Source organism: Coenobita brevimanus, chromosome 50 (assembly GCF_032717465.1).
Source record: "Coenobita brevimanus isolate Jiangsu-jjx chromosome 50, ASM3271746v2, whole genome shotgun sequence".
Lineage (NCBI taxonomy): Eukaryota > Metazoa > Arthropoda > Malacostraca > Decapoda > Coenobitidae > Coenobita > Coenobita brevimanus.
In genome coordinates, this window is record NC_137003.1 from 49,246,300 (window position 1) to 49,272,002 (window position 25,703).

Sequence of the window (25,703 nt, forward strand, 5' to 3'; positions counted from 1 at the left end):
GGCATTATTTAAAAATAATTCCCACCACTCAACTTTAACCTAAAAAAAAAAAAAAATACTGTGTACTGTACTTTATACATTAACACTTCTTTTCTGAGCAAAATAAAAATCACAGCACAATCAACCCAGGTGGCATATAAAAGGATAAACACACTTTTCTGACAAGTTCAATTTCACACTGCAGACGGCTTATGGTACATAGTCCTCCAATTTAAACAAATAAAGAAGAGAAAGAGGCATCTGCAACAAACACTGAACAGTATATGTGTATTCCTAACTATGATGACTACAGCTTTGTCTTTTCTGGAATGGTTGAAAACTGACAGGCATCAAAATGGCACTGTTTGTAACATAATACTGGAGAAAATAAATGACATGGAAGGCCATACAAGATGTTAATGAACTGCAACTGTTCCTCATGCCAGGCAGAGTAGTACCAATATTCTTATATACACCACATATGAATGGCAGAGTAGTACCAACATTCTTATATACACCATATTATGACTATCTGCTTTCACCTATACAGAGTACTGAAATGTCAGGAAGAACACACTTTTTTTTTAAAGTCTCCAAAGAGACAACCTGTAAAATGGGGCTGTTTGACTCATTCTGGCTATTTTTCGTTGTACTAAGGCTTGTAGTGCAACATATAGGGCGCTTAAAAAGCTTTACTGCATGGGTAATGAAACACAAATGATCCCACCTCATATGTGAAAATGTTTTTTAACACCGAAAAACACAGAAAAGACATTTGAAAAATAAAAATAATGTTTATCAACACCTGATGTGGGGCAATTGGACTCGGTGGCCTTTCCTTTAGTGAAATATTCAAAGTTTTCATTCCAATTGCTCTGACCTTCACTGCCTTCTTGCCCAGTATTGTCCTTTGGTTGTGTGCCTTCAAGAGACCAGCCTCTTGGCTTCCTCTGCTTCAATTTGAATTGAACCAGCCAGAAGAAGTTCCTTTATATACTATATCCCAATTGGTCCTCCTTCAATCCATGACTGCTGCAAGTGTTCAGCCTTGTAAACAACATATCTACTCACAGTAATGGAGAACATGATGGATGTTGAACTCTTCGTTGTATTCATGATATGCACTGAATGTTTTATACCAGGCCAGAATATCTGAAGCTTTCCCTTAAGATTATCCATGATGTTGGCTTCATCATAGTTAATGATGACTGCAGGGAGTACTCCCCTAAGGCTCTCTTTCAACTTTTTGAAGCAGGCCACTCTGACTACTTCAGAGACAGCAGCCCGCTTCCTCAGAATATTTTGGCATATCCTGGAGGACAGCAGGACATTATGTCTTTTCAGGAACACATGTAACCAGTGTGTAACTGGGAGATTATCCTTGAAATCCATGATGTAGTGTCTGCAACTGTCCAGATAGTACTTGATGACGTTGCAGCATATAAATTGCCCCAAAGTGCCAAGTCAAATTGCCCCAGGAGGCCAAGTTGTATTGCCCCATTAGTCTAATATAATATTTTATAAATGAAAGCAGCTAACTTACTTTGGTTGGTGGATAATCATTAATGACACTTAGCTTGTTATTATATATCCAAGGGACAGCGGAGGAAAATACAGTTAATCTTGTCTTTACTGTTGTAAATCACAGCTCAAAACAATCTGAAAATAACAGGAATGAAAAACTGATCACAGATCACTTACCTTCAGCAAGTTATCCCTAAATTTCATGTACAATATGAATTAGTAACTGCAGAATATATTACCACATGAAAAAGTAAAATATACCCGTATATAAAACTGTCTGGACCACCTGGGTCTCATTACTCCTTACCGAGTCTAATTGCCCAAAGTGAATCAAATAGCCCCAACTTATGGTGGCATATTCTGCCCTGAAAACATTTCTGCACTATCACCAAGAGTGCATCATACACTCTTCTGCCTTCATGTAAGCTTGTTGTCTCACAACAGTTAAGCTACATACAACACATACCCTCCATCCATTACTCACTACAAACGAAGGAGACATTCCACGACACTGTAAAACACCTGAAGTTACATCACATACATCTTATGAAGTGTCAAACAGCATATAACCTAAATAATTTCACAGAGCATTCATTCAACCCTCAAATACATAGCACAGAAGAGGTAAAGCTTGTACACAACCTAAGGTGTTTTTTGCTTGTGTAGTATATTACCCCTTTAATCAAATTCTACTATCTATTCACCTCCGGTGAACCAGTCACATCCAACATATCATACACATACAAACACTGGCACACTTGTGCACAGCACAAAAATATAAAACAATTAACATTCTTTGCTAACATACAACTTCACATTTAGTACAGTACTTGTAAATCATAAGGCATCTTTCATATTACAGTAACTACTTTAGCACTGATACTACAAATAGCTGAACGCTCCCATAAAATATACACTACTTACAAAGGAAGAAGTAAAACAGACAGGAATCTAGTTCAACAGTCATGCTCTAACATGATAATGAGAATCACTTTTCATACATATATATATATATATATATATATATATATATACTTCTCTTGGACATAGCAAAAATATTTAACCCTACTCTCCATCCTCCCATGATATACAACAGTATCTTCATGAGACCCATGATTTAAAATACAGGTCAACTCAGTTCCTGGCACAACAAAGGCATGCACATTATCTGCAATGCCAAAGCACACAATTTATCCTGTTGTTGTGTAATCAGAATTCTGTTATGTCACATTAATTACCTCAATGACCTCAAGGTGACAAGCAAATGCACAAGGCATTATGCATCATGTAAATCTTACCCAGAATTTTTGTATCCACAGGAAACACAGGATCTCCAATGACCTCTAGTTATACGATATAGTAACCCTTCCTATTTGGTAACATTCTCTGGTTGAGAAACATGACTTCATCCCATATATTGTGGACAGCCAAAGTTTAGAAGCTACTGCTAACATTATCACAGACTTTGCCTCTTATGAAGTACTGTATCTGTATCATAAATTCTGCATTTATTCCCAAAAGATGTTTAGCTCATCTACACCTGGAAAATCCTTTTTCTCGTAACATTTATACTGTATCCTGAAAATTGAACTTAATGATAAGAATATAATTTTGTTGGATAACTGATGACTTGATAATGAACTATAAGACTCAACCAGTGATAAAATTCGCCACTCAATGTGATTGTAAACTCTGAACAAAATATAAGCACATGCAATGATCAATCAAACAAATCTTCCTGTTTTTTGTATGTACACATCCTGTTTGATGCTGACTGGTATAAACACAGTTCCTCAATATGAAGTGGCTTCTTACATTACCCCCGCCAGTGTTTGCTGTGATCTTTGATGGTGAGACCAGAGAATGCGATGGGTTGTGGTGCACTCTTCTCCACCACATACTGGGTGAAGCGTTTGAGGAACTTAGGATATTCTCGCTTGTACACTGCTCGGAGAACTGAAGCAGGAGCCCACCCACCAGGATTGACTGCAGGAAGAAGCACCATATACATAATAATAATAATAATAATACAGTAAGACCTCAATATAACAGACTTCAATAGACCGGAATTCGCTTTTATCGGAATCGAGGAGCTACCGGTGTAAATTCCTTTATATCGGAAAAAGTCCGATAAAGCCAGAAGCAGTCCGGACTACCTGACCACTTCAGTTACGTTCACCACAAATAAGGTTAATAAAAGACATGTCTATCAGTGTACAATACAGTATTATTATATATTATTATATATATATATACCATTTGATTATTGAAGTATTGTAGTGAAGGTACTGCAGTGGTAGTGAAAACAGTTTAAAGACCGTTGGTGCAATCTGGACTAATGTCTGATATATCGGAAATAGTCCGGATTAGCAGGGGTAAATCCGGGTGTAGCTTTTATCGGAATTTTGCTTTTTTGGAACGGTTTGGGCCCCAATTAGTCCGTTATAATGAGGTTTTACTGAAGTAGTAATAATAACACAATAAACTCTCAATTATCTGGCGCAATTCAGCCAAGTCCTACGCCAAATAAAATGAAATGCCGGATGTTGCATAGTATCCCCTCACTGGCTCAACATTTGACATCGAGCTGAATACTGTATTACTATCCATCTCAATCCTTTATGCTAAAAACTCTCCCATGAGAAAAAGATGAAAACTAAGCATAATATACAATGCAGCACTGACAAAGTACAGTCATATGTATTGTAAAGTACAATCCCAGTTAACCACGAATCTTGGGGAATTTACCTTCCTGGTTACTTTTTTTCCCCGGACCAGGACTGACCAAAAGGTGACGACTTAGGACCAAGCAAAGGACATGATACAGATGGGGATATGGAATGTAAGGGGTGCAAATGATGATGTGAAAGAGAGAGAGAGATTGTCCAGGTGCTTGAGGGTCCAAAAGTGGATGTACAGTATGTGGATTAACTATCTATCTATCTATCTACTGCCAGACACCACAATCCCGCAAAGTGTGGCCACTTGACACCAAGCTAGCTGTTCTACAGGGAGGGGCACCAACCCTCCACCAACCCAATTGTTGACACGTAGGGAGCACGTATGGTTTGCTTATATGGTTTAACTTTTTTTTTTTTTTTTTTTTTTTTTTATGCGAGGAAGAAGGAACCAAAGGCCATGAGCCCGCAGTAACAGTTCCCTCCAAGAGAAAAACAAAATACAATAGAGAGCCAAATTCAAGATCCGTTCATTTTGAGATGCCTGGACACACTGCGTTTGAAAGACTGGAGATCATAGGCAGCAGGAAATACAGTCAGAGGGAGACAGTTCCAGAGCTGACCTGTTGCATAAATGAAAGACTGGGAGTAACGGTTAACTCTTGCATTAGAGAGTTGGACAGAAAAGGGATGAGAGTTTGCTGCCAGACGGGTGCTACGCACCCGTCGTAGAGGTGGAGGAATGCAAGCAGACAGTTCAGAGGAGCAGTGACCATTAAAGTAGCGATAGAAAAGAGATAAAGATGCAACAGTGCAGCGAAGAGACAGAGGTTGAAGGGAGTAAGTAAGAGGAGGAGAGTTAATGAGACGAAAAGCCTTTGACTCCACCCTATTGAGAAGAGCTGTATGTGGGGAGCCTCCCCACACATGAGAGTTGTACTCCACACAGGGGCGGATAAAACCCCTGTATAGAGTCAACAATTGTGCAGGGGTAAAGAAAGAGCGGAGTCGGCTTAGCACACCCAATCTCTTGGAAGCAGATTTTACAAGAGATGTAATATGATCTTTCCAAGATAAGTCCCGAGTAAATGAAACCCCAAGCATGTTCAAGGATGATGCAGGATTAAGCTCAATATTATTAAACATTAGTGGGTATACCTGTGGAAGATTTTGTCGGGTTGATAGGTGTAAGAACTGAGTCTTAGATGCATTAAAGACAACCATATTATTTTTACCCCAGTCAGAGATACGAGCCAAGTCAGACATTAGGTGTGCCATAGCCTCATCCCTTGTTTGTTGAAGTAACTGTTGAGATGGGCGTTGCGGGAACCGAATGGAAAGGTGAAGGGTGGAGTCATCAGCGTATGAGTGGATAGGGTTAGATGTACAGCTTAGAAGATCATTGATGAATAAAAGGAAGAGAGTTGGTGATAGGACAGAGCCCTGAGGAACACCACTGTTGATAGATCTAGGAGAAGAACAATGGCCGTCTACAACAGCAGCTATAGAACGACCAGAAAGGAAGCTAGCGATGAAGGCACAGATAGAAGGATAGAAACCGTAGGAGGGCAGTTTGGAAATTAAAGATTTATGCCAGACTCGATCGAAAGCCTTTGAGATGTCAAGTGCAATGGCAAAGCTTTCGCCAAAGTCCCGAAAGGAGGATGACCAGGAGTCTGAAAGGTAGGTGAGAAGATCGCCAGTGGAGCGTCCCTGACGGAACCCTTACTGACGATCGGAAAGAAGGTTGTGATAGGAAAGATGCCTTAAAATTTTTCTATTAAGAATTGTCTCGAAAACTTTTGAAATACAGGACGTTAAAGCAATTGGACAATAGTTGGAGGGTTGGGAGTGGTCACCCTTCTTTGGGACTGGCTGAATGAGAGCAAACTTCCAGCAAGAAGGAAAGGTACAAGTTGACAGACAAAGGCGAAAGAGTTTGCCTAGGCAGGGTGTAAGCACAGAAGCACAGTTCTTGAGAACAACAGGAGGGACCCCATCAGGCCCATATGCCTTGTTAGTACTGAGGCCAGTGATGGCAGAAAATACATCAACTGAAGAAATTTTAATGTCAGCCATGAGGAAGTCAGAGGGGGGAAGTGATGGAGGAACAGCACCGGAATCGTCTAAGGTGGAATTGGAGGAGAATGTCTGTGCGAAGAGATCTGCTTTATCAGTAGAAGAAATAGCTACAGAACCATCAGAGTAGAAAAGAGGAGGGAAGGATGATGAGGTAAAGTTGTTAGAAAGATTTTTGGCAAGGTGCCAGAAGGAGCGGGAAGAATTTGAGTTGGAGAGTTGAGAGCATTTAGTATGGATGAAATTATTTTTAGTAGAGCAAAGAACAGACTTAGCACGATTCCGGGCAGAAACATAAAGATGATGTGATTCAGGAGTGGGTTGGCTCTGATACCTTTTGTAGGCCTTCTCCTTGTTGCGGACAGCATTAGAACAAGCGTGATTAAACCAAGGCTTTCTTGCGTTAGTCAAAGGATATGAGAAAGGAATGTATGCTTCCATGCCCGAGAGAATAACCTCCGTAATGCGCAAGGCACACTCAGATGGCTCACGGCCATGGAAGCAATAATCATTCCAGGGAAAATCAAAGAAGTACTGCCTGAGGGCCTCCCAGTCCGCGGCTCCAAAATGCCACAGACGACGTTTCCCTGGAGGGTCCACAGGCCGTACCGGAGTGATAGGACAGGTTAAGGTAAACTGAAACTAAATAAAGAGGTGAGAGTGTAAGAGAATGGGAGTATGGATGGGGTATATGTGTGGAAGTAGGTGAGAATGAGAGGGCACAAGAAGGAGTGTGTATTGTTGTGAATAACAAATGGAAGGAGAATATGAGAGAGTATGGATCAGTTGGCTCAAGGATTGTGGGTAAGATTGAAAGTTGGACTACATATGTGGGTGATTGTATGCATGTATGTGCCAATGCAAGATTGTGCAAGCAGAGTGAGAGAAGGGTTCTGGACAAATGTGGAAGTGTGCATGGAAAAGTCTGAAAGGAATGAAAGAGTGTTTTGATTGGTGATATGAATGGTAAAGTAGAGAATGTGAAGGTGGATGGAGTAGTTGGTGAGTGGGGTGTGCCTGCTAAGACAGATGAGAATGGCAGTGCTTTAGTGGACATTTGTGCTGGGAGGGGGTTGGTGATAGCCAATACCCTCTTCAGACACAAAATGATCCACAGGTATACATGGCGAGTGATGAGAACGATGGGTGGTGAACTGAACGAAAGGAAGGCAATGACTGATTATGTGTGTGTGGATGAAAGGGTACGGTGGGTAATGGATGCAAGAGCATATAGAGGTTGGGGTTGTGGATTTTCTGACCACCACTTGGTGGTGGTCAGAATCAAGGTCCAAGTAAAATGGAGAAATAGAAGAAGGGAAGGATGGGAGGAAGGAGTATATGCAAGGAGAGTGGAACAGTTAAAAGAGGATGAGAAAAAGGCAGAATATAAGACAGAAGTGGAGGAGTGATTGGGTAAATAAGGATTGGAGCAGATGGGGGATGAGGAAGGTGTGTGCAAGATATTCACAGAGGAATTATGTGCAGCATGTGAGGTGGTGTGTGGGGTGAATAGAAGACGAAAGGGAGTGCGAGGAACAGCATGGTGGAATGAAGAGGTGAGACAGGGTGTGGCACAAAAGAAGAAAGCATATAATGAGTGGATGAGAAAGAGGGGTGTGATAGAAGTTGAGAGACAGAAGAGACAGTTATATGTAGAGAGGAAGAGAGAGGAGAAACGATTTAGTAAGAAGAGAGTGGATGAGGAATTTGGAATGTAAAGTGAAGGAAGTGTAAGAAAACGTTCTGGAAAGTGGTAATGAGTGTTAGACAAGTTGGCAATGAAGTTAGTCAGGGAGTGAAAGATAAAAATGGTAGACTGCTAGTAGAGAAGGGAGAAAAAGTGAGCAGATGGAGAGAACACTTTAAGGAATTGTTGAATATAGAGAATGAAAGCAATAAGAGTATAAGTGGCTGGGGAATGGCTGGGAGAAAGAGGGATGTGAGAAGAGAGGAAGAAATCAGTAGGTTGGAAGTTGTGGAAGCAATGAAGAAAGTCAAAATGGGGAAAGCCCCAGGAATTGATGGAGTGTGTGGTGAAGTGCTAAAGCATGAGGGAGAAATAGTAGTAGAATGGATGGGAGGAAGGTAGAGTCCCGGAGGATTGGAAGATAGGGAAAGTATATGGCAGGATACTTATTGACAGAGTTAGAGATATAACAGAGGAATTAGTTGGAGAAGAACAGGGAGGTTTTAGGAAGGGAAGAGGTTGTGTAGATCAGATACTCATTCTTAGATCTATAGTTGAAAAGTTTCTAGAGAAGGGAAAGAAGTTGTATGCAGCATTCATGGATTTGGAGAAAGCATATGACAGGGTGGATAGACAAGGATTGTGGAAAGTATTAAGAATATATGGAGTAGATAAATGAAGGACTGGGAGTAACGGTTAACTCTTGCATCAGAGAGTTGGACAGAAAAGGGATGAGAGTTTGCTGCTACACGGGTGCTACGTGCCCGTCGTAGAGGTGGAGGAATGCAAGCAGACAGTTCAGAGGAGCAGTGACCATTGAAGTAGCGATAAAAAAGAGATAGAGATGCAACAGTGTGGCGAAGAGACAGAGGTTGAAGGGAGCCAGTACGAGGAGGAGAGTTAATGAGACAAAAAGTCTTTGACTCCAACCTATTGAGAAGAGCTATATGTGGGGAGCCTCCCCACACATGAGAGTTGTACTCTACACAGGGGCGGATAAAACTGGCGTACAGAGTCAACAACTGTACAGGCGTAAAGAAGGAATGGAGTCTGCATAGCACATCTAATCTCTTGGAGCATATCTTACAAGAGATGTAATATGATCTTTCCAAGATAAGTCCTGAGTGAATGAAACACCAAGCATGTTCAAGGATGACGCATGATTAAGCTGAATATTAATAAACATTAGTGGGTACACCTGTGGAAGATTCTGTCAGATTGATAAGTGTAAGAACTGAGTCTTTGATACATTAAAAACAACCAGATTATTTTTACCCCAGTCAGAGATAAGAGCCAAGTCAGACACTAGGTGTGCCATAGCCTCATCCCTTGTTTGTTGATTAACTGCTGAGATGGACGTTGCGGGAACCGAATGGAAAGGTGAAGGGTGGAGTCATCAGCGTATGAGTGGATAGAGTTAGATGTACAGCTTAGAAGGTCACTGATGAATAAAAGGAAGAGAGTTGGTGATAGGACAGAGCCCTGAGGAACACCACTGTTGACAGATCTAGGAGAAGAACGATGGCCGTCTACAACAGTGGCTACAGAATGACCAGAAAGGAAGCTATAGATGAAGGCACAGACAGAAGGATAGAAACAGTATGAGGGCAGTTTAGAAATTAAAGAATTATGCCAGACTAGATCGAAAGCCTTTGAGATGTCAAGTGCAATGGCAAAGCTTTTGCCAGAGTCCCGAAAGGAGGATGACCAGGAGTCTGAAAGGTAGGTGAGAAGATCTCCAGTGGAGCGTCCCTGACGGAACCCATACTGATGATCAGAAAGAGGGTTGTGATAGGAAAAATGCTTTAAATTTTTCTATTAAGAACTGACTCGAAAACATTTTAGAGTGTACAACACATGCTAAAATGCTTAACTGCTATATCATTAAACCCCTAGACCGTCACATGGCCAGTTGTAAAAAAAACAGCGAGTGTTCAGTGTTTTTGAACTTGTTTCTAAAATTTGCTTAGTATATACACAAGTGCATGTAATTTTTTACAATAAAAGTGGCTGGTTAGGATCATTAAGGCCATGTACTGTATGTGGGCACTCATGCCCAAGAAAGGGTGAATGGAGATTTGAGTGATGAGTTTTCCATGAATGTCGGTGTGCATCAGGGGTCAGTCTTGCGCCCCTTGTTGTTTATCATAGTACTTGATGCCCTCTCATGTGACTTCAGAAGTGGACTCCTGTGGGAGATGTTGTATGCTGATGATCTGGTGTTGGTTGCAGAGAATGAAAGGGAGGTGGAGGAAAGATTTAGGAAGTGGAGAGATGGTATGGGGTACAAGGGCTTAAGAGTAAATGCAGATAAAACAAAAGTGAAGGTATCTAGGGATGGAGGCAGTACTGTCAAAAAAAAGAGGGAGTGGCCATGCACAATCTCCCACAAGGGCATGGGAAGTAATTCCATCTTGTGCAGTGTTTGTGATAAATGGGCGCATAAGAGATGTTGTGGTATTAGAGGAAAACTGGGAGATAACGCTGACTTAATGTGTGCGCTGTGTCTGGGAGAGCATGTGGAGATTGCCAGGTGTGAAAGGAATGAACATGCTGGAAAGTCTCTTGCGTGTGTGGAAGAGTTTTGTTATTTGGGAGACATGTTATGTGCTCAAGGTGGGGCTGGAGCTAACTCTGTGGCTAGAGTGAGGAGTGGTTGGAAGAAGTTCATGGAGTCGTTGCCTCTCTTGACATTGAAAGGGCTCTCCCTCCGTGCTAAGGGATCTTTGTATGTGGCTTGTGTTAGGAATGTAATGCTGTATGGTAGTGAGACCTGGGCAGTAAAGGAAGAGGATATTCACAGGCTCCAACATACAGAAATGGCAATGACTAGGTGGATGTGCAGTGGATCCTTGAGTGCAAGGCCTGGGGGGGCTAGGTTAATGATGGAAGAGTTGAGAGGTAGGGTGGGACTGAAGTGTATTGGTGTTGTGATGAGGAGGTACACTGAGATGGTTTGGGCATGGGGAGAGGATGAGGGATGATAACTGGGTGCACAAAATGAGAAGTGTTAATGATGGCAGCAGGGTGGTGAGAGGCAGACCTGAGAGAGAACGTGACTCCCAGTGTGTTGTTATAGTGAATGGAGAGAGACTGGAATTGCTGAGACTTCAAATACCTGGGTACAGTGATAGAAAAGAGAGGAAAATGTGCACAAGAAGTGGAAAGCAGAGTGGCACAAGGAAGGAAAGTAGCTGGTGCTATGAAGGCCTTGATAAGAAGCAGAGGTTTGAGTGTTGCAGCTGCATATGGCTTACATGAAGGAGTGTCTATTCCAACTTTAACATATGGGTGTGAGACTATGGTGTGGCATAAAAATGAAAAGTCATGAGTGAAAGCTGTGGAGATGGGACTGCTGAGGAATGTATGTGGAGTACAGAGAGTGGATAGGATACAAAATATTGTGATTCGTGAGAGATGAGAAGTCTGTGGACACCAGAATCGAGAAGAGTGTATCAAGACGGTATTGTCATGTGGAGAGAATAGATGACAACAGAGTGGTGAAATAGGTATACCTGAGGGAATTTGAAGAAGGGAAGAGGCGAGGTAGGCCAAGGAGAAGGTTTTTTTTTTTTTTTTTTTTTTTTTTTTTTTTTTTGTCCGACTCTGGGCATAGGCTTCAGAGCCTGCTATCAAGGCCCAGCAGTCCTCCTACATACCATACACCTCTACATGTCACCACTTCGGCGCTAACACCCACTGTCCATATTGAATACATGCTAGGGCTGTCTCATACAGGACTGGTGTATTGGTATTAGCGGGGGTATTTTTACGACATGTCGGCGGGTCTTCTGGTAGATCAGTAAAGCCTGATTTAATGAAATTCAAATCCTTAAACTGTTCCCTGCCCCAGCCGGGATTCGAACCTGGGTCCGTTAGGACTGCAGGACACCTCTCTACCGATTGAGCCACCGCATGTGAGGAAGGGAGATATGGAAGCTGGTGAGACTAGGGGACTGACAAGAGATCGTGCTGGCTCGATGAATGTTGTAAGAAGTGCATGATCAGGGATTTGGCACCACTTTTTAACGTGACAGCGTTTGGACTGACTCTGTCGGATACCTTTATGTGAAGCTACAGAATGTGGTGAACGTTTTTTGGTGTATCAGATGGAGCCAGGATTCTGGGGGCTTGAATGATGAGTGAATGGAGGCGTGGCCCAATGGACTGGACAAACTTGGGCTGTCTAGATGTTGCTAGTCCTCATCCTACCCTAGGGTGGGAAAGGAGGTCTGGATGATGATGATGATGATATGATGATGATGATGATGATAGTACAACTATACTGTATGTGTAATGCAACATTAAACTGCATCCATTCAATACTGACCAACAGAACAATAGGTAATCTTGGTGAGAAGATTGTCTCGAGTGATGGGGTCTCCTTCAGGTGGTGGGGGGTCAATGAAGGTCTGGCACACGAAGCACACTGTCAGGTCCACACGCACACACTTCCCATCATTCTGGTCAATCCAAATGCAGTTAAATTCTTTTAAATTTCAAGAGGAAGAAGAAGAAGAAGAAAAAGGAGGAGGAGGAGGAGGAGCTTAACATCTAAAAATGTACTGGACTAGCCTATAACAGCTTGGCTTTGGGTACCGCCAGCTTAGAGAGTACTCTAGGATTGTGGCCATTTGGTGACTACAGTCTACACTCAGTATGTGACGGAGTTACATCAGGTGAAAACCTATTGCATACCGATATATTATATGTCGATCTCGATTTAGTATGGGTTCAATGGTGGTACTATACACTTGGGGGTTGAGGGGCACGTAACATAAAATCTCAAAAACCTTACCAGTTTTAACTTGCCCTTAGTGCCTTCAGCACTACCAGTAGGGGTAGCATCCTTGCCAGACATTATTTTCAAGTCACAAGTTTTAGTACTTCACACACAAAGTTATCATGCCACTTAATATTGCACACTGCACAATTTATTGCCCATTTGCACTGTTATCTGGTGATAACGATGGTGTTTCAGTGGCTGTGCATGCGTGACATGGAACGATAGGGAGACGATCACTGGGAATGTCTGCACTGGATGGCTATCTTGGCTCAAATGTCTGTCGACTTTAGCAGGAGGCACCACATACGCCAAAACTGTCATACGTGGCAACCTCGATTATTTTATACTGTGTGGAAATTCCATGATCGTTAACCCCTAATAACTTTTCATCATTTTATTGATTTACTGCATGCCATACTGTCGTATACCTAGTTCTGACTCAACACGTGTAATATTCTGATTTACTCGTTGCTTTAAACACCTCACTATGAATGGTGATGCTCATGAGAAGCCTACAAATGGTGATACCGTGCACCCTAGATGGAGCTGCTTCATGATCCACCCAGTAGTCAAATCTCATATTTCCATGCACTTTGCTGTGGGAAGGACACAGATATGACATGGGTGTGGTGCTGTCTACCAAAAGAGGGTGCTGGATCCTTAAATGTTGTATGAACTGTACTATATTGTGCCCCATGGATGGTTCCACAGAAACAGTTGCTTACTTGCAGTTAATGGGTCTGCTTGACCAGATGGATTGATGTTAAGTAGAAACACTAAACATGACTGAGTACAATAAAAAAGTGGTATATTTAATAATTTGGAATGAAAAAATAAGCTGACATACTTAACAAGTATTCATTGCTAAAAATGTTGTGGCCAGCTGCAACCTACTCATTTTTCAACAATCACCCAAACCACTGTCAATAAACATACCGAGCATGATAGGGCAGCCTACTGCGATGCTACTCCCAGGTTCGGGCCCCTCACTATTGGTTGGAAGTGGCAGCCTGGGAACTGCTTGTAACCTCTGCAACAGATCTGAGCCCCATCCCACCCCAGTCTCAAAACTGTGCTAGCAGAGCCCACACCAAGCCTCCCCCTAAGTCTGCCACTAGGCAGTGGGGGCAAAGTTTTCTGGATGCACGCCCTTGCTGGCGTCAACCAGTGATGTACAGTAATGGGGACTGTTGTGCGGTAGGTAAAGTGCATGCTGAGTACAATGCAGCCTTGTTACACCATGCCTCGTTGCGTGATAAATCACAACAACGATAATTCAATAGTTATACCCTGTCCTGATACAATGTTAAAAAGTTAATCGCAATTTCGCTACAATATTATCAATGGTTGCCTCCGAAAATCCCAAGCAGACGCGGTGATGCACGTGTCAAAATAGCCAACCAGCATTTACACTGGCTGTGATCGTTGCCTTTCATTTCATTTTGTGTATGATTATCCATAGAAACACCACTGTTATCGCCAAATAACAGTGCAAGTGCCTAACAAATAGTACAGTAGGCAATATTAAGTGAAGTGATAATTTTTTGTGTGTGAAATACTTTAACTTGTGACTTGGAAATCATGTGAACCATAGGTAACCAACCCCTTAAGAGTCCCTACTCAGCTGACTGATTCAAGATCCCCACGCAGTATTTACACTGGAGTGATTCTTTTTTGTGTGTGAAATACTGAACCTTCTGACCTGGAAATCATGTCAATCTTGCATAGCCATCGACCCTTTAACGGGCCCCTACTCGGCCGACTGAGCCAAGATGCCTGACCAATGTTTACATTCGATGTGATCATTGCCGTTTGTTCTATTCTGCGATGGAAAGGCCACTAAAACACCATTGTTATCACCACATAACAGCACAAATGCTTAACAAATACAGAGCCCTCTCACAGTGAACAAGTTTATAGGCGGCAGACGAGCTCATTCACTGTGAACAACGTATCTTATGGGAAAAATAGCACATGGGCGGCACTGCTCCCTCAAAGTCCAATTTTTGAGCCACTGAGCTGAGAAGTACTGAAGGGAACATTTCAAACACATGACGTACAGATAACAAACACATGGTTATTTACCTTAAATGGAGCAGATGGTAGTCCTGATTGGTTTGAATACAGGTGGTTCTGAGGCAGGGAGATACTCTTAGGGTGACCCCACCATATCATCTTCCACTCCCTCGTTCCCATCAGTGTTGCCAAGCAGAAATCTTCAAAAGTGCTAAGCTCAACTTTAAAACGCGCTGAACTATAGGTGAACAGTTCAAATTTTTGTGCTAAATTGGACTTCAAAATGCGCTAGATATAGAAGAAAATCTAATATTTTTTGGTGTTAAATTATTATCACAGGCACTAGATCTAGCACCAAAAGCGCGAAGTTGGAAACTCTGCCTGTTACCAGTCCTGCCCTCATCACTTGACTGAACCACTTCCCCACGTGCCTCTACCTCATTCACCTCTCCCATAAAACCTTCAGAGTCCAAAGATAACATTACTGACATCACATCATCATCATCTTCCCCAAGAAGTGTAGCAGATGATGTAGAGGCAACTGGCTCCTTGTTCTTGAGTTTGGTAGTAGCGTGTGATGAGTGTTTGTTTTCTTCTGTTGACTTCCATACTGTGTCTTTCAATGTAATAACGAAAAGTGGTTTCTAACCCACTGAGCACTTCCTATGTCGTAAGATGATCTACTGGGAGGGGGGAGTCATTCAATGTGGGAGATGGCAGTTATGGCCTACTCTTTCCTTCGAGTTCGTTCACTCGGGGTTCAACTCATTCATTATGATTTTGTGGACCTGATAACTACACCCTTCCTTCACTAGGCAATTCATTCACTATGAATACACTCACTGTGCGAGGGTACTACAGTGCAGTGTGCAATATTAAGTGAAGTGACAAAATATCTTTTTGTGTGATCGTACTGGCCCTCCAACTGTCTCCCTGCCTTACAGGGGGGAGAGGGGACCTTGGAAACTGCTCGTATCAGCACAGGACAAACTTCAAATGGGTGGCATTTTTTTTTTTATTTTTTTTATTTTTTTTATGGGCTTCATGGTCAAGGTCACCCTCCCTAACCCCATTGAAACCATTATACCGACCTTGTTACATGATAGTTTGTTATGCAATAGGTCTTCACTTGATGCAATCCTATCGCATAATGAGGCTGGACTGAAGTGCATGAGATAGTTAGAGAAAGGTGTTTGGGAAAGTATGCTAACCTACTCTCTGTTTTACTGTAACACAGAAAAAGTCAGCAAAAGGGGATGGTTAAGATATACTGATGGCTAGTGACACATGCTACAAATTTCATTATATATTATGAGCTTTGAGCCTTGAGTTTCCTAATTCTTATGAACTTACGGGAGCATCAGGGTGTTCAGTGGAATGGTTACAGACAATCCATGTGTCATGTGCAGGGCCATTAGCTGGGTGAGAGGACGGGATCTGACGAATGTGGGACCAGAAAAGTGCATCACGTTGGGCAGTTGGCCAAACACGCTTGTGCAACTGAAGGAAGATAAGGGTGTCCGAGGATATTCGGTCCAATACCGTCATTTGCTCTATGCTCGCTGGAAAATACAAGAATATTAAGTAAGAACAATGAAGCTTTAAAAAAAACTTTCATATAGTACATACAATAAATACAATGTACACTGTTGGTAGTTTTCCAACTTTTGAGCTTTTCTGTTCTTATTCTGCATTCTATGCACTTTATTTTACAGTGTAAAACATGGTCAGGATGATGTTGATGCCATACATAGCATTAATGCAAATTAACCTGCACAATGCCAGCGACATACATCTACGTCCCCTTCAAAAACGCTGGTGACGTACACCTACGTCCTACAGCATTTTGAAGTAATTGCAAGCAAAGGAAGTAAAATGGAAGGTAATATCGTATCTCCCTAACTTCAGACATTTCTCCGCTCCACTTACAACACTAATTTAGGAGCACGGGAGGCAAGTATGTCTTCACAGGCTGACTGCTGCTCTGCTCTGTCTGTAACCTTGAAAATTTCAGAGATCGAGTGGCACAACCTAATTCGATTCAACCAACTCCCTGGCTTTGGTGATTACTTTTATTAGTGCCAGGGATCTACCAGTGAAGAAGGAAGAAAAGGCGAACAGATGGAGAGAACACTTTAAGGACCTGTTAAGCATAGAGAATGAAAGCAATGCGAGTATAAGTGGCTGACGAGTGGCTGGGAGAAGGAGTGCGGTGAGAAGACAGGAAGAAATCAGTAGGATGGAAGTTGTGGAAGCAAAGAAAAAAGTTAAAATGGGGAAAGCCCCAGGAATTGATGGAGTGTGTAGTGAAATGCTGAAGCATGGGGGAGAGATAGTAGTAGAATGGATGTGGAGGATGTGCAGACTGGCCTGGGAGGAAGGTATAGTCCCGGAGGATTGGAAGTCAGGTATAATTATTCTCCTGTACAAAGGAAAAGGGGAAAAAGAAGCGTATGGTAATCACAGGGGCATTTGTCTTCTTAGTGTAACATGAAAAGTATATGGTAAGATACTTACTGACAGAGTTAGGGAAATAACAGAGGAATTAGTTGGAGAAGAACAGGGAGATTTTAGGAAGGGAAGAGGTTGTGTAGATCAAATAATCATTCTTAGATCTTTAGTGGAAAAGTTTCTAGAGAATGGATAGAAGTTGTATGTGGCCTTCATGGATTTGGAGAAAGCATATGACAGGGCGGATAGACAAGGACTGTGGAAAGTATTAAGAATATATGAAGTAGATGGAAGTTGTTGAGGGCCATGAAGAGTATGTATGAGGGTGCTAAGGTTGCATGGGGTGTGGATAGTGAACTGAGTGAATTTTTCTATTCGAAGGTTGAATTGAAACAAGGATGTGTCATGTCTCCTTGGTTGTTCCATTTGTATAGGGATGGGTTATAAAAGAGAAACAAGATAGGGCAGTGGATGCTGAAGTGGCCCTAGTGAGAGTGGGTAGTGTTTGGAAACTACCTGTACTGTTGTTTGCAGATGATACTGTGTTGTTAAGTGAAGACAAAGGGGAGCTGCAAGGCTTGGTGGATGACTCTGGGAGAGTGTGTAAGAAATGGCATCTAAAGGTGATTGTAGGGAAGAGTAAAGTTATGGTCTTCGAGAGAGGTGAAGTCAATGAATGTACAGTGAGGTTGGACAAGGAGGAAATGGAAAATGTGAGTGGGTTTAAGTACCTGGGTAGTGTGATGAGTAAGGATGGAAGTTTAGAGGGTGAAGAGCCTGAAAGGGTACAACAAGGGAGAAAGGTTGCTGGTTCCTTGAAGGCAGTGATAAGAAACAGGGAAGGGAGCATGCAAATGAAAAAGTTACTACATGACCGTACTGTAATACCAACTCTAAGATATGGACCTTGTTGGAGGGACACAAGTCAAGAGTGAGAGCTGTGGAAATGAGTTATTTGAGAGGAGCATGTGGAGTCACATGGAGAGACAGACTGACAAACGAGGAAGTGAAGGAGCAGTGTGGTGTGGATGTGGATGTGATAGGAAGCATTTAAAGAAACACTGAGGTGGTTTGGCCATGTGGAGAGGATGGAGAGTGAGAGACTGACAAGGAGAGCATGAGTGAGGTGGAGGGGGGAGAGAGAAGGGGAGGCCAAGGATGAGATGGAGGGATGGAGTGGAGAGGTATATGAGAGAGGGGTGTGTGAGCTGGGAGCAGGGCTATGAAATGGTGGGGGACAGGGCGACATGGAGGCGATTTGTTTGTGGCCACCCCTTATGGGATTAAGGCATCTGGCAATATGGAAGCATCATATTACATCTCTTGTAATATATGCTTCCAAGAGATTAGGTGTGCTAAGCCGACTCCATTCCTTCTTTACCCCTGCACAATTGTCGACTCTATACAGGGATTTTATCCGCCCCTGTGTGGAGTACAACTCTCATGTGTAGGGAGGCTCCCCACATACAGCTCTTCTCAATAGGGTGGAGTCAAAGGCTTTTAATCTCATTAACTCTCCTCCTCTTACTGACTCCCTTCAACCTCTGTCTCTTCGCCGCACTGTTGCATCTTTGTCTCTTTTCTATCGTACTTCAATGGTCACTGCTCCTCTGAACTGTCTGCATGCATTCCTCCACCTCTATGACAGATACGTAACACCCGTCTAGCAGCAAACTCTCATCCCTTTTCTGTCCAACTCTCTAATGCAAGAGTTAACCATTACTCCCAGTCCTTCATTTATGCAACAGGTCAACTCTGGAACTGTCTCCCTCTGTCTGTATTTCCTGCTAGTTATGACCTCCAGTCTTTCAAACGCAGTGTATCCAGGCATCTCGAAATGATCGGATCTTGAATATGGCTCTCTCTTGTATTTTGTTTTTCTCTTGGAAGGAATAATAACTGCAGGCTTGTGGCCTTTGGTTCCTTCTTCCTGGCATGAAAATATATATATATATATATATATATATATATATATATATATATTTTATATATATATATATATATATATATATATATATATATATATATATATATATATATATATATATATATATATATATATATATATATATATATATATAGAGATGTATATATATATATATATATATATATATATATATATATATATATATATATATATATATGTATGTATATTATATATATATATATATATATATATATATAATATATATATATATATAGATGTATATTATATATATATATATATATATATATATATATTATATATATATAGATGTATATATATATATATATATATATATATATATATATATATATATATATATATATATATATATATATATATATATATATATATATATATATATATATATATAGATGTATATTATATATATATATATATATATATATATATATAGATGTATATTATATATATATATATATATATATATATATATATATATATATATATATATAGATGTATATTATATATATATATATATATATATATATATATACCCTCCTCTCTTCATATTTCTCCCATCTTTCCTGTCACTTCTTATTGCTTTTCTTTCCTTTAGAGGTGGCTTTACATTGAGTGACAAGCCAAATGGTTTCCTGTAAGCCAAGAAACCATTTACTACGCTGGGTGGTAACCATATAACCAAACCATATGTGCTTCCTACATGTCAACAAGTGGGTTGGTGGAGGATTAGTGCCCCTCCCCATAAAACAAATAACTCAAAGTCAAATGGCCACCCCTTACGGGATTGTGGCATCTAGCAATAGATAGATAGATAGAAGTATGACCACGTCTGGTATGGGTGCTACACATGGTAGGGCTAGTGGAGACCCTAGTCAGGATGGTAAGCGGCCTGCCAGTGATGGTGCTGGTAATGTTCTCGTGAAGTGTGTGCATAAAACTGTCTCTCTAGAAGTAAAGCTAGATATTCTTAAACGCCACAACAAAGGCGAAGATGCGTGTGCTTTCACCTCGGGTCTCCACCTGGCCCACTGGACTGTTTCCACCATCATCAAGAAGGCGGCGGCCATTAAAGCTGCTGCTGGGAAGGTTGCAACCTTATCCGCCTCCCGTATCACCAACTAGAGAAAGCCTGCCATGGATGAGCTGGAACGGATGCTGCGCAGGTGGGTTGAGGATCAGAACCGGCACAAGGCATCCATGAGCCAGGCAATTATTTGCACTAAGGCTCTCTTGCTATGGGTTGAAATAAAGGTGAGGCAGAACCTTGATGATAGCGAGACCTTCAAGGCAAGCAATGAAGTTTGGCTGGTTCAAAAGGCAAGCTAATCTCCACCACGTGAAGATGTATGGTGAGGTGGCGAGTGCAGATACGGTGGCAGTGGCAGCATTTCCTGATGAACTGAAATGCATCATTGTGGAAGGTGGCTACAGTGCAAAGCAGGTCTTGAATTTTGACAAAACTGGGCTCTCTTGGAAGAGAATGTCCTCCAAGACATCTTGCAACAGAGGAAAAGTCTACGCTAGGGTTCAAGGCCTTGAAGGACCGTCTGACACCCCTGCTGGAGGGCAACGCCAAGGGTGACCTCAAGTTGAAGCCGCTCCTTGTCTACCACTCCAAGAACCTCAGGGCTCTGGTGGGGTATGTTAAAGAGAACCTTGGGGTGATCTGGAAGTCAAACAAGAAGGCCTGAGTGACTTCCAATATTTGTTCATTGTATTTCCACTCGTACCTCTCTCATGCCCTGAAGAGGTATGCCTCGCGGGAGAATTTGGTGAACAGATTTCTCATGGTGTTAGACAACGGGCCTAGCCACCCTCCCACGATGAAAGAATGGGCAAGCAACACTGATGTGGTTTTCCTGCCCCCCAATATCATGTCACCTGCAACCCATGGACCAAGGGATGATTGCTGCGTTCAAAGCGAACTACCTCCGCCACAATATGCAGCAGTTGGTGAGGGCCTGTGACAGTGATGATAGGACAACAGTGCAGCAGTTCTGGAAGGGCTACAATATACGCCATGCCCTAGAGAACATCACTGTAGAATAGCGTGAGGTTAGCCAGGCCTCCATGAATGGTGTGTGGCAGAAGCTGTGGCCAGAGTGCATGCACTCCTTCACCGGCTTGCCCAAGGGTGTGGAAGCTCCACTGGTGCAGCGTGTGTGGCAGGACATAGTGGAATTCTCGCACAAGGTGGGCTTTGGGAAGGTCGAAGAGGATGGCGTGGAGGAGGTCCTGGAAAGCCACAGGGAGGAGCTCCTCAATATGGAGATTCAGCAGGCATACCAGGAGGCAAGGAGGACATCATCCTCAAAGTGAGAGCTCTCAATACAACAATCCTGAGGGAGATGCTAACGAAGCTGGACGAAATCAATACGTTGATGCGCACACACAACCCTCTCCAAAGACAAAGCAGGGATGCAGCTGATCGGCTGGAGGAGGGGATGAAGATGTACAGGACGATGCTGGAGGAGAAGAAAAGGGTGGCCAGGCAGACAACAATCACTTCAAACAGGCCCCCACCATGCCAGCAAGCCACAAAGGATCTTCCCAGCCCTAAACAAGCAGAGCATCTCCCCAGCCTTCAACCAGCAGAGCATCTCCCCAGCCTTCAACCAGCAGAGCACCTCCCCAGCCTTCAACCAGCAGAGCATCTCCCCGCCATCAACCAGCAGAGAAACACCCAGGGTATCCTCCCGCCGAGGACGTGCTTGGCCCGCAGTGCTGGACCTAACCTCCAGCCGATCCCCGTCCCCCGTGTCACCTGTGTCTCCACTAAAGCACTACGTCACTCCATTGCTGCCTTCCTTGCCCCAGCCTCCATCTCCCTCACCACGACGTGAGCCACCGCAACTGACTCCATCGCTACCTCATCGGTCATCGCAGCGGTCTCCCTCGCCACCTCACCGGTCATCACATCTGTCTCCCTCACTACCTCCTCTGTCATCGCATCACACTCCATCGCAATCCCCAGAGTCATAGCATTGCACCTCATTGCCACTGCCTGAGCCATCGCATTGCACCCCATCGCCACTGCCTGAGCCATCGCATCGCACCCCATCACCACCGCCTGCCTCAATGCATCACACTCCAACGCCACCCCCAGGGCCAGTGCATCAGTCTCCCACTACAACAACCCCGCCTTGCCAGGCTTCCCTCCCCTCTGACCCTCCCCTAGAGATGGGGTTTGAGGGATTTGAGGAGGAGGATTGAGTGGTAGGAAGCACCACATGTTCCCTAGCCACTGGGGGAGGGGAGAGCAAATGTGACGACCAGGACCGGACATGGACTTACAAGAAGTAAAAGATGAGAGGTGTTTGACATTTTCTAACCTATTTCTTATGATTTTCAGGCTTTATATGTTGGTTTCAGTGAGTTACTTACAAGTGTCAGGCTTAAGTTAGCTTCCTTGACAGATGTTAGGCCATTTAGATTGGCTTTAAACTTGTTTTTGGGCTCATTTGGGTGGGTTTTGGGTTTGGTTTGGGGGGATACCCAAGGCTGGTACAAGCTCCACATTACATGCTAAAAGTACCCCGATATACGATACCCTGCCTAACGATGGGGTTTTACTGAACCAATTACACTGTTAAACTAGGGTATGCCTACATCTGGCAAAAATATTGTACTTTCCACAATTTTCCCAGTTTCGTTCTTACGTGAAAGGTGAAGGGGCCGTGGGGCTAAGATGCAAATGCATGTGTTTGTGCGGATGAGTAAATTGGGAGTGTGATGTCCTGTCTCGGCTACCTCCCTTGCATTGGGGGATGCAGCTTAGGTATATAGATAGACAGATGGTTAAGGGTGACTTTTTTTATCTCTGAAGGTCGATAGTGCAGTAACCATTAGGGAGTGAAATATACATTTTCAACTGTGTAAATTTAAGTTCCTGAAAGCTAAAAAATTGAACCCGAAATGCGGCTGGGGGGATAGTCAGGGTTGGAGATTTGCGGTCTTTAAGGGTTAAAGCATAGGTTTATCCTCTGCTACTTCAAGCCATCATCCCAAGTCAGCTGATGGTGGTCCCCAGCCTTCCACCAGCATGTAACTCTAGACAGCTAATAACCTTCATAATTCGAAAGCTGTACAGCAAATAACTTTCTACTCTACTTTTGTTTTATTTGTTTATGATTACATTTGGTACAGTGCAATACTGTGCAATAAAGACCAGAAAACTAGTACACTTTTTTTCATGATATACCCTTTTTACCTTCAACCAAGGTTTCCTTAACCCTATTTTTCCCATGTGATATTAATTTTACCAACCGTGGTTTTCCCAACCTCAGTGGTTTTCAGGAATCTAACCCCTGTGGCTGGTGGGGGAGCACTGTACTCATATAAACTGTGAATGGAACTGGACCTAAAACAAATCCATGGGGAACTCCAAACAGAAGGGGAACAGAGCACAAGTGCTGTCCACAACTACTCTCTGAAATCTGTCAGACAGATATGACTTACAATGTGAAACAGTAACACCACCCACACCACAAAAATGCAGGTCATTTAGCAGTGCAATCATGGTCAACTAATCCAAAAGGGATGGATAGATTTAACAGAAACCTAGAGAGTGGACATCCTGCTGCAGGTGTTCAGAACAAAACCATCATGAATCTTTGTTAGTGCAGTTTCTGTGGAGTGTTATTTCCTATATGCCAAGTGAATGGGAGGAACAACTCTGTTTTGTTCCAATAGTGGTTCAAGTTGATCTAGTAAAACCCACTGGGTAATCTTGGACAAGAATGACAAGTTGGAGACAGGACGACAGTTTAACAAGCTCTCAACATCGAGACCAAGGATTCTTAAGTACGGGCCAGAGCATGGCACATTTCTCAGACTGCACAAAGTTACCTTCTATGATGTATCTGTTTACTACTTCACAACTGAAGTCTGCTGGATGTCCGTACACATATGGCAGCTGAAACACACTGAATGGATCAAATGGTCAACAAGTTTAATTTAGGTCTCAGATATAGCATTTAACTTTTTTTTACATCCAATGGATGAACTGATGAAAGTACATGGCCTCTTTTTCACCATATGAAGATGGTAATCATGTAAATAAATACAAATGTTCTCATTCATCCATCCATCATCCAATCCTACATTGCCCAATGAGGAACGTAGAAGTCCAGTACTAGGCAAGTTGGTCCTGACATTTAAGATGAAATGTTCCATAAAATGAAAATAATTCAACATAACAATTGCTTTTGGGAAACAGTTGTGGGCGGCGGTGGCGGCGGCAGTCATGGTGACCGTGGTGGTGGTGGATGGATTTAACTCAGTCTCATGATGTATATCCAGTACTATAATGCATTCATAATGAACTCCATTTAACCCCTCCAAAACTGTGAGGTAATACATTTGTGTGCACCACAGGCTAGCCGTGTGACCATTTTTCCAAATTCCGAAAATCAATTTTTTTCTACTACAGATGTGAAGAGAATCATGTGGCACACCTGGCAACTGTTTTTTATCTTCCTAAAACCATCCTGTGATTTGCTATGATTCATGGAAAAATTTATCAAATGACTACGTTCTGTACTTGCCAATAACACGTAAACCAATGGGTGATAACATGCGAGATGAACTGACTGCCTGAGTGCTTGAAATGGTAGAGTAGGTTCGTGGAAACAAACCACAGACCTTTGTTCCCTTCCCATAACTGTTTGCTGTTTTTTATAGATTCTGTTAATTAGATGCCTATGACACTTGTACTGAATGACGTCATTCAGTGCTGACGGCCATTTAGGGGTTAATATTTGGAAAAGGGGTACAGCTGTACTGTGATGGTAATTTGTAGGAATATGTGAGCACTTACTATCCCACTCAAACCTGACGTCGGGTGACCAAAAGTGATGAACCATCTCATGAGCAGTAGCACCTCTGACTTGGTGAACAGCCTTTAATGGGTCCACCACCAAACCATCTTCTTCTAGCTCACGGCGGTACATTTTCATCTCTCCCTCCTCTGCAAACAGCTGCCATACTCCTCCCTCTACACCCTGTTGAGCATACCCTAACTGCTCCATCGTCAGCTTCTCAATCTGAGGGATAAAAACTGACTGATTAGTACAGGACTACCTGTATATAAAGAGTTTATTACAACACTGATTATCTCATACAGTTTGTTCCTTCTGATAAATGTATATATATTTAAAGTTACATCCACAGTCAAATACTCGGTGCAGGGGGGGTGGGGGATCAGGTAACTTTTCCCGGTTAAAGTGCAGTTGTTCTTTTCATCCTAATTCATTCCTGGACATTATTCAATTTCTCTTACCTACAGTAATTCTCAGCCCACCATCTCTTTTAATTCAACATAGTCAAATCTTGTTGCAGTTGCTGAGACCCCAGCCTCATGTATACCTGAAGCCACTGAACAGTTTTTTACTTACCTAATTCTCAGTCTTCCATCCCTATTAATTCAACAAAGCCAAATTATGTTGCTGTTGCAGAGGCCCCAGAATTATGTAAACATGAAGCCAGTGGACAGCAGGCTGAAGCTGTCCTCCTCAGTCCACCATCCCCATTTCTGGG

General features: G+C 42.6%; 1 protein-coding gene across 1 annotated transcript in view; it reads right to left on the minus strand.

The window, feature by feature from the left end:
* Positions 1-3,319: 3,319 nt before the first annotated feature.
* cert (ceramide transfer protein) overlaps positions 3,320-25,703 on the minus strand; it is a 118,492-nt gene continuing 96,108 nt past the window's right edge. The window contains exons 9-12 of the mRNA XM_080272198.1: positions 24,985-25,210; positions 16,103-16,311; positions 12,278-12,410; positions 3,320-3,489 (exon numbers count right to left, since the gene is read on the minus strand). Coding sequence (XP_080128324.1) covers positions 3,320-3,489; positions 12,278-12,410; positions 16,103-16,311; positions 24,985-25,210 — 738 coding nt within the window. The remainder of the gene's footprint in view (positions 3,490-12,277; positions 12,411-16,102; positions 16,312-24,984; positions 25,211-25,703) is intronic.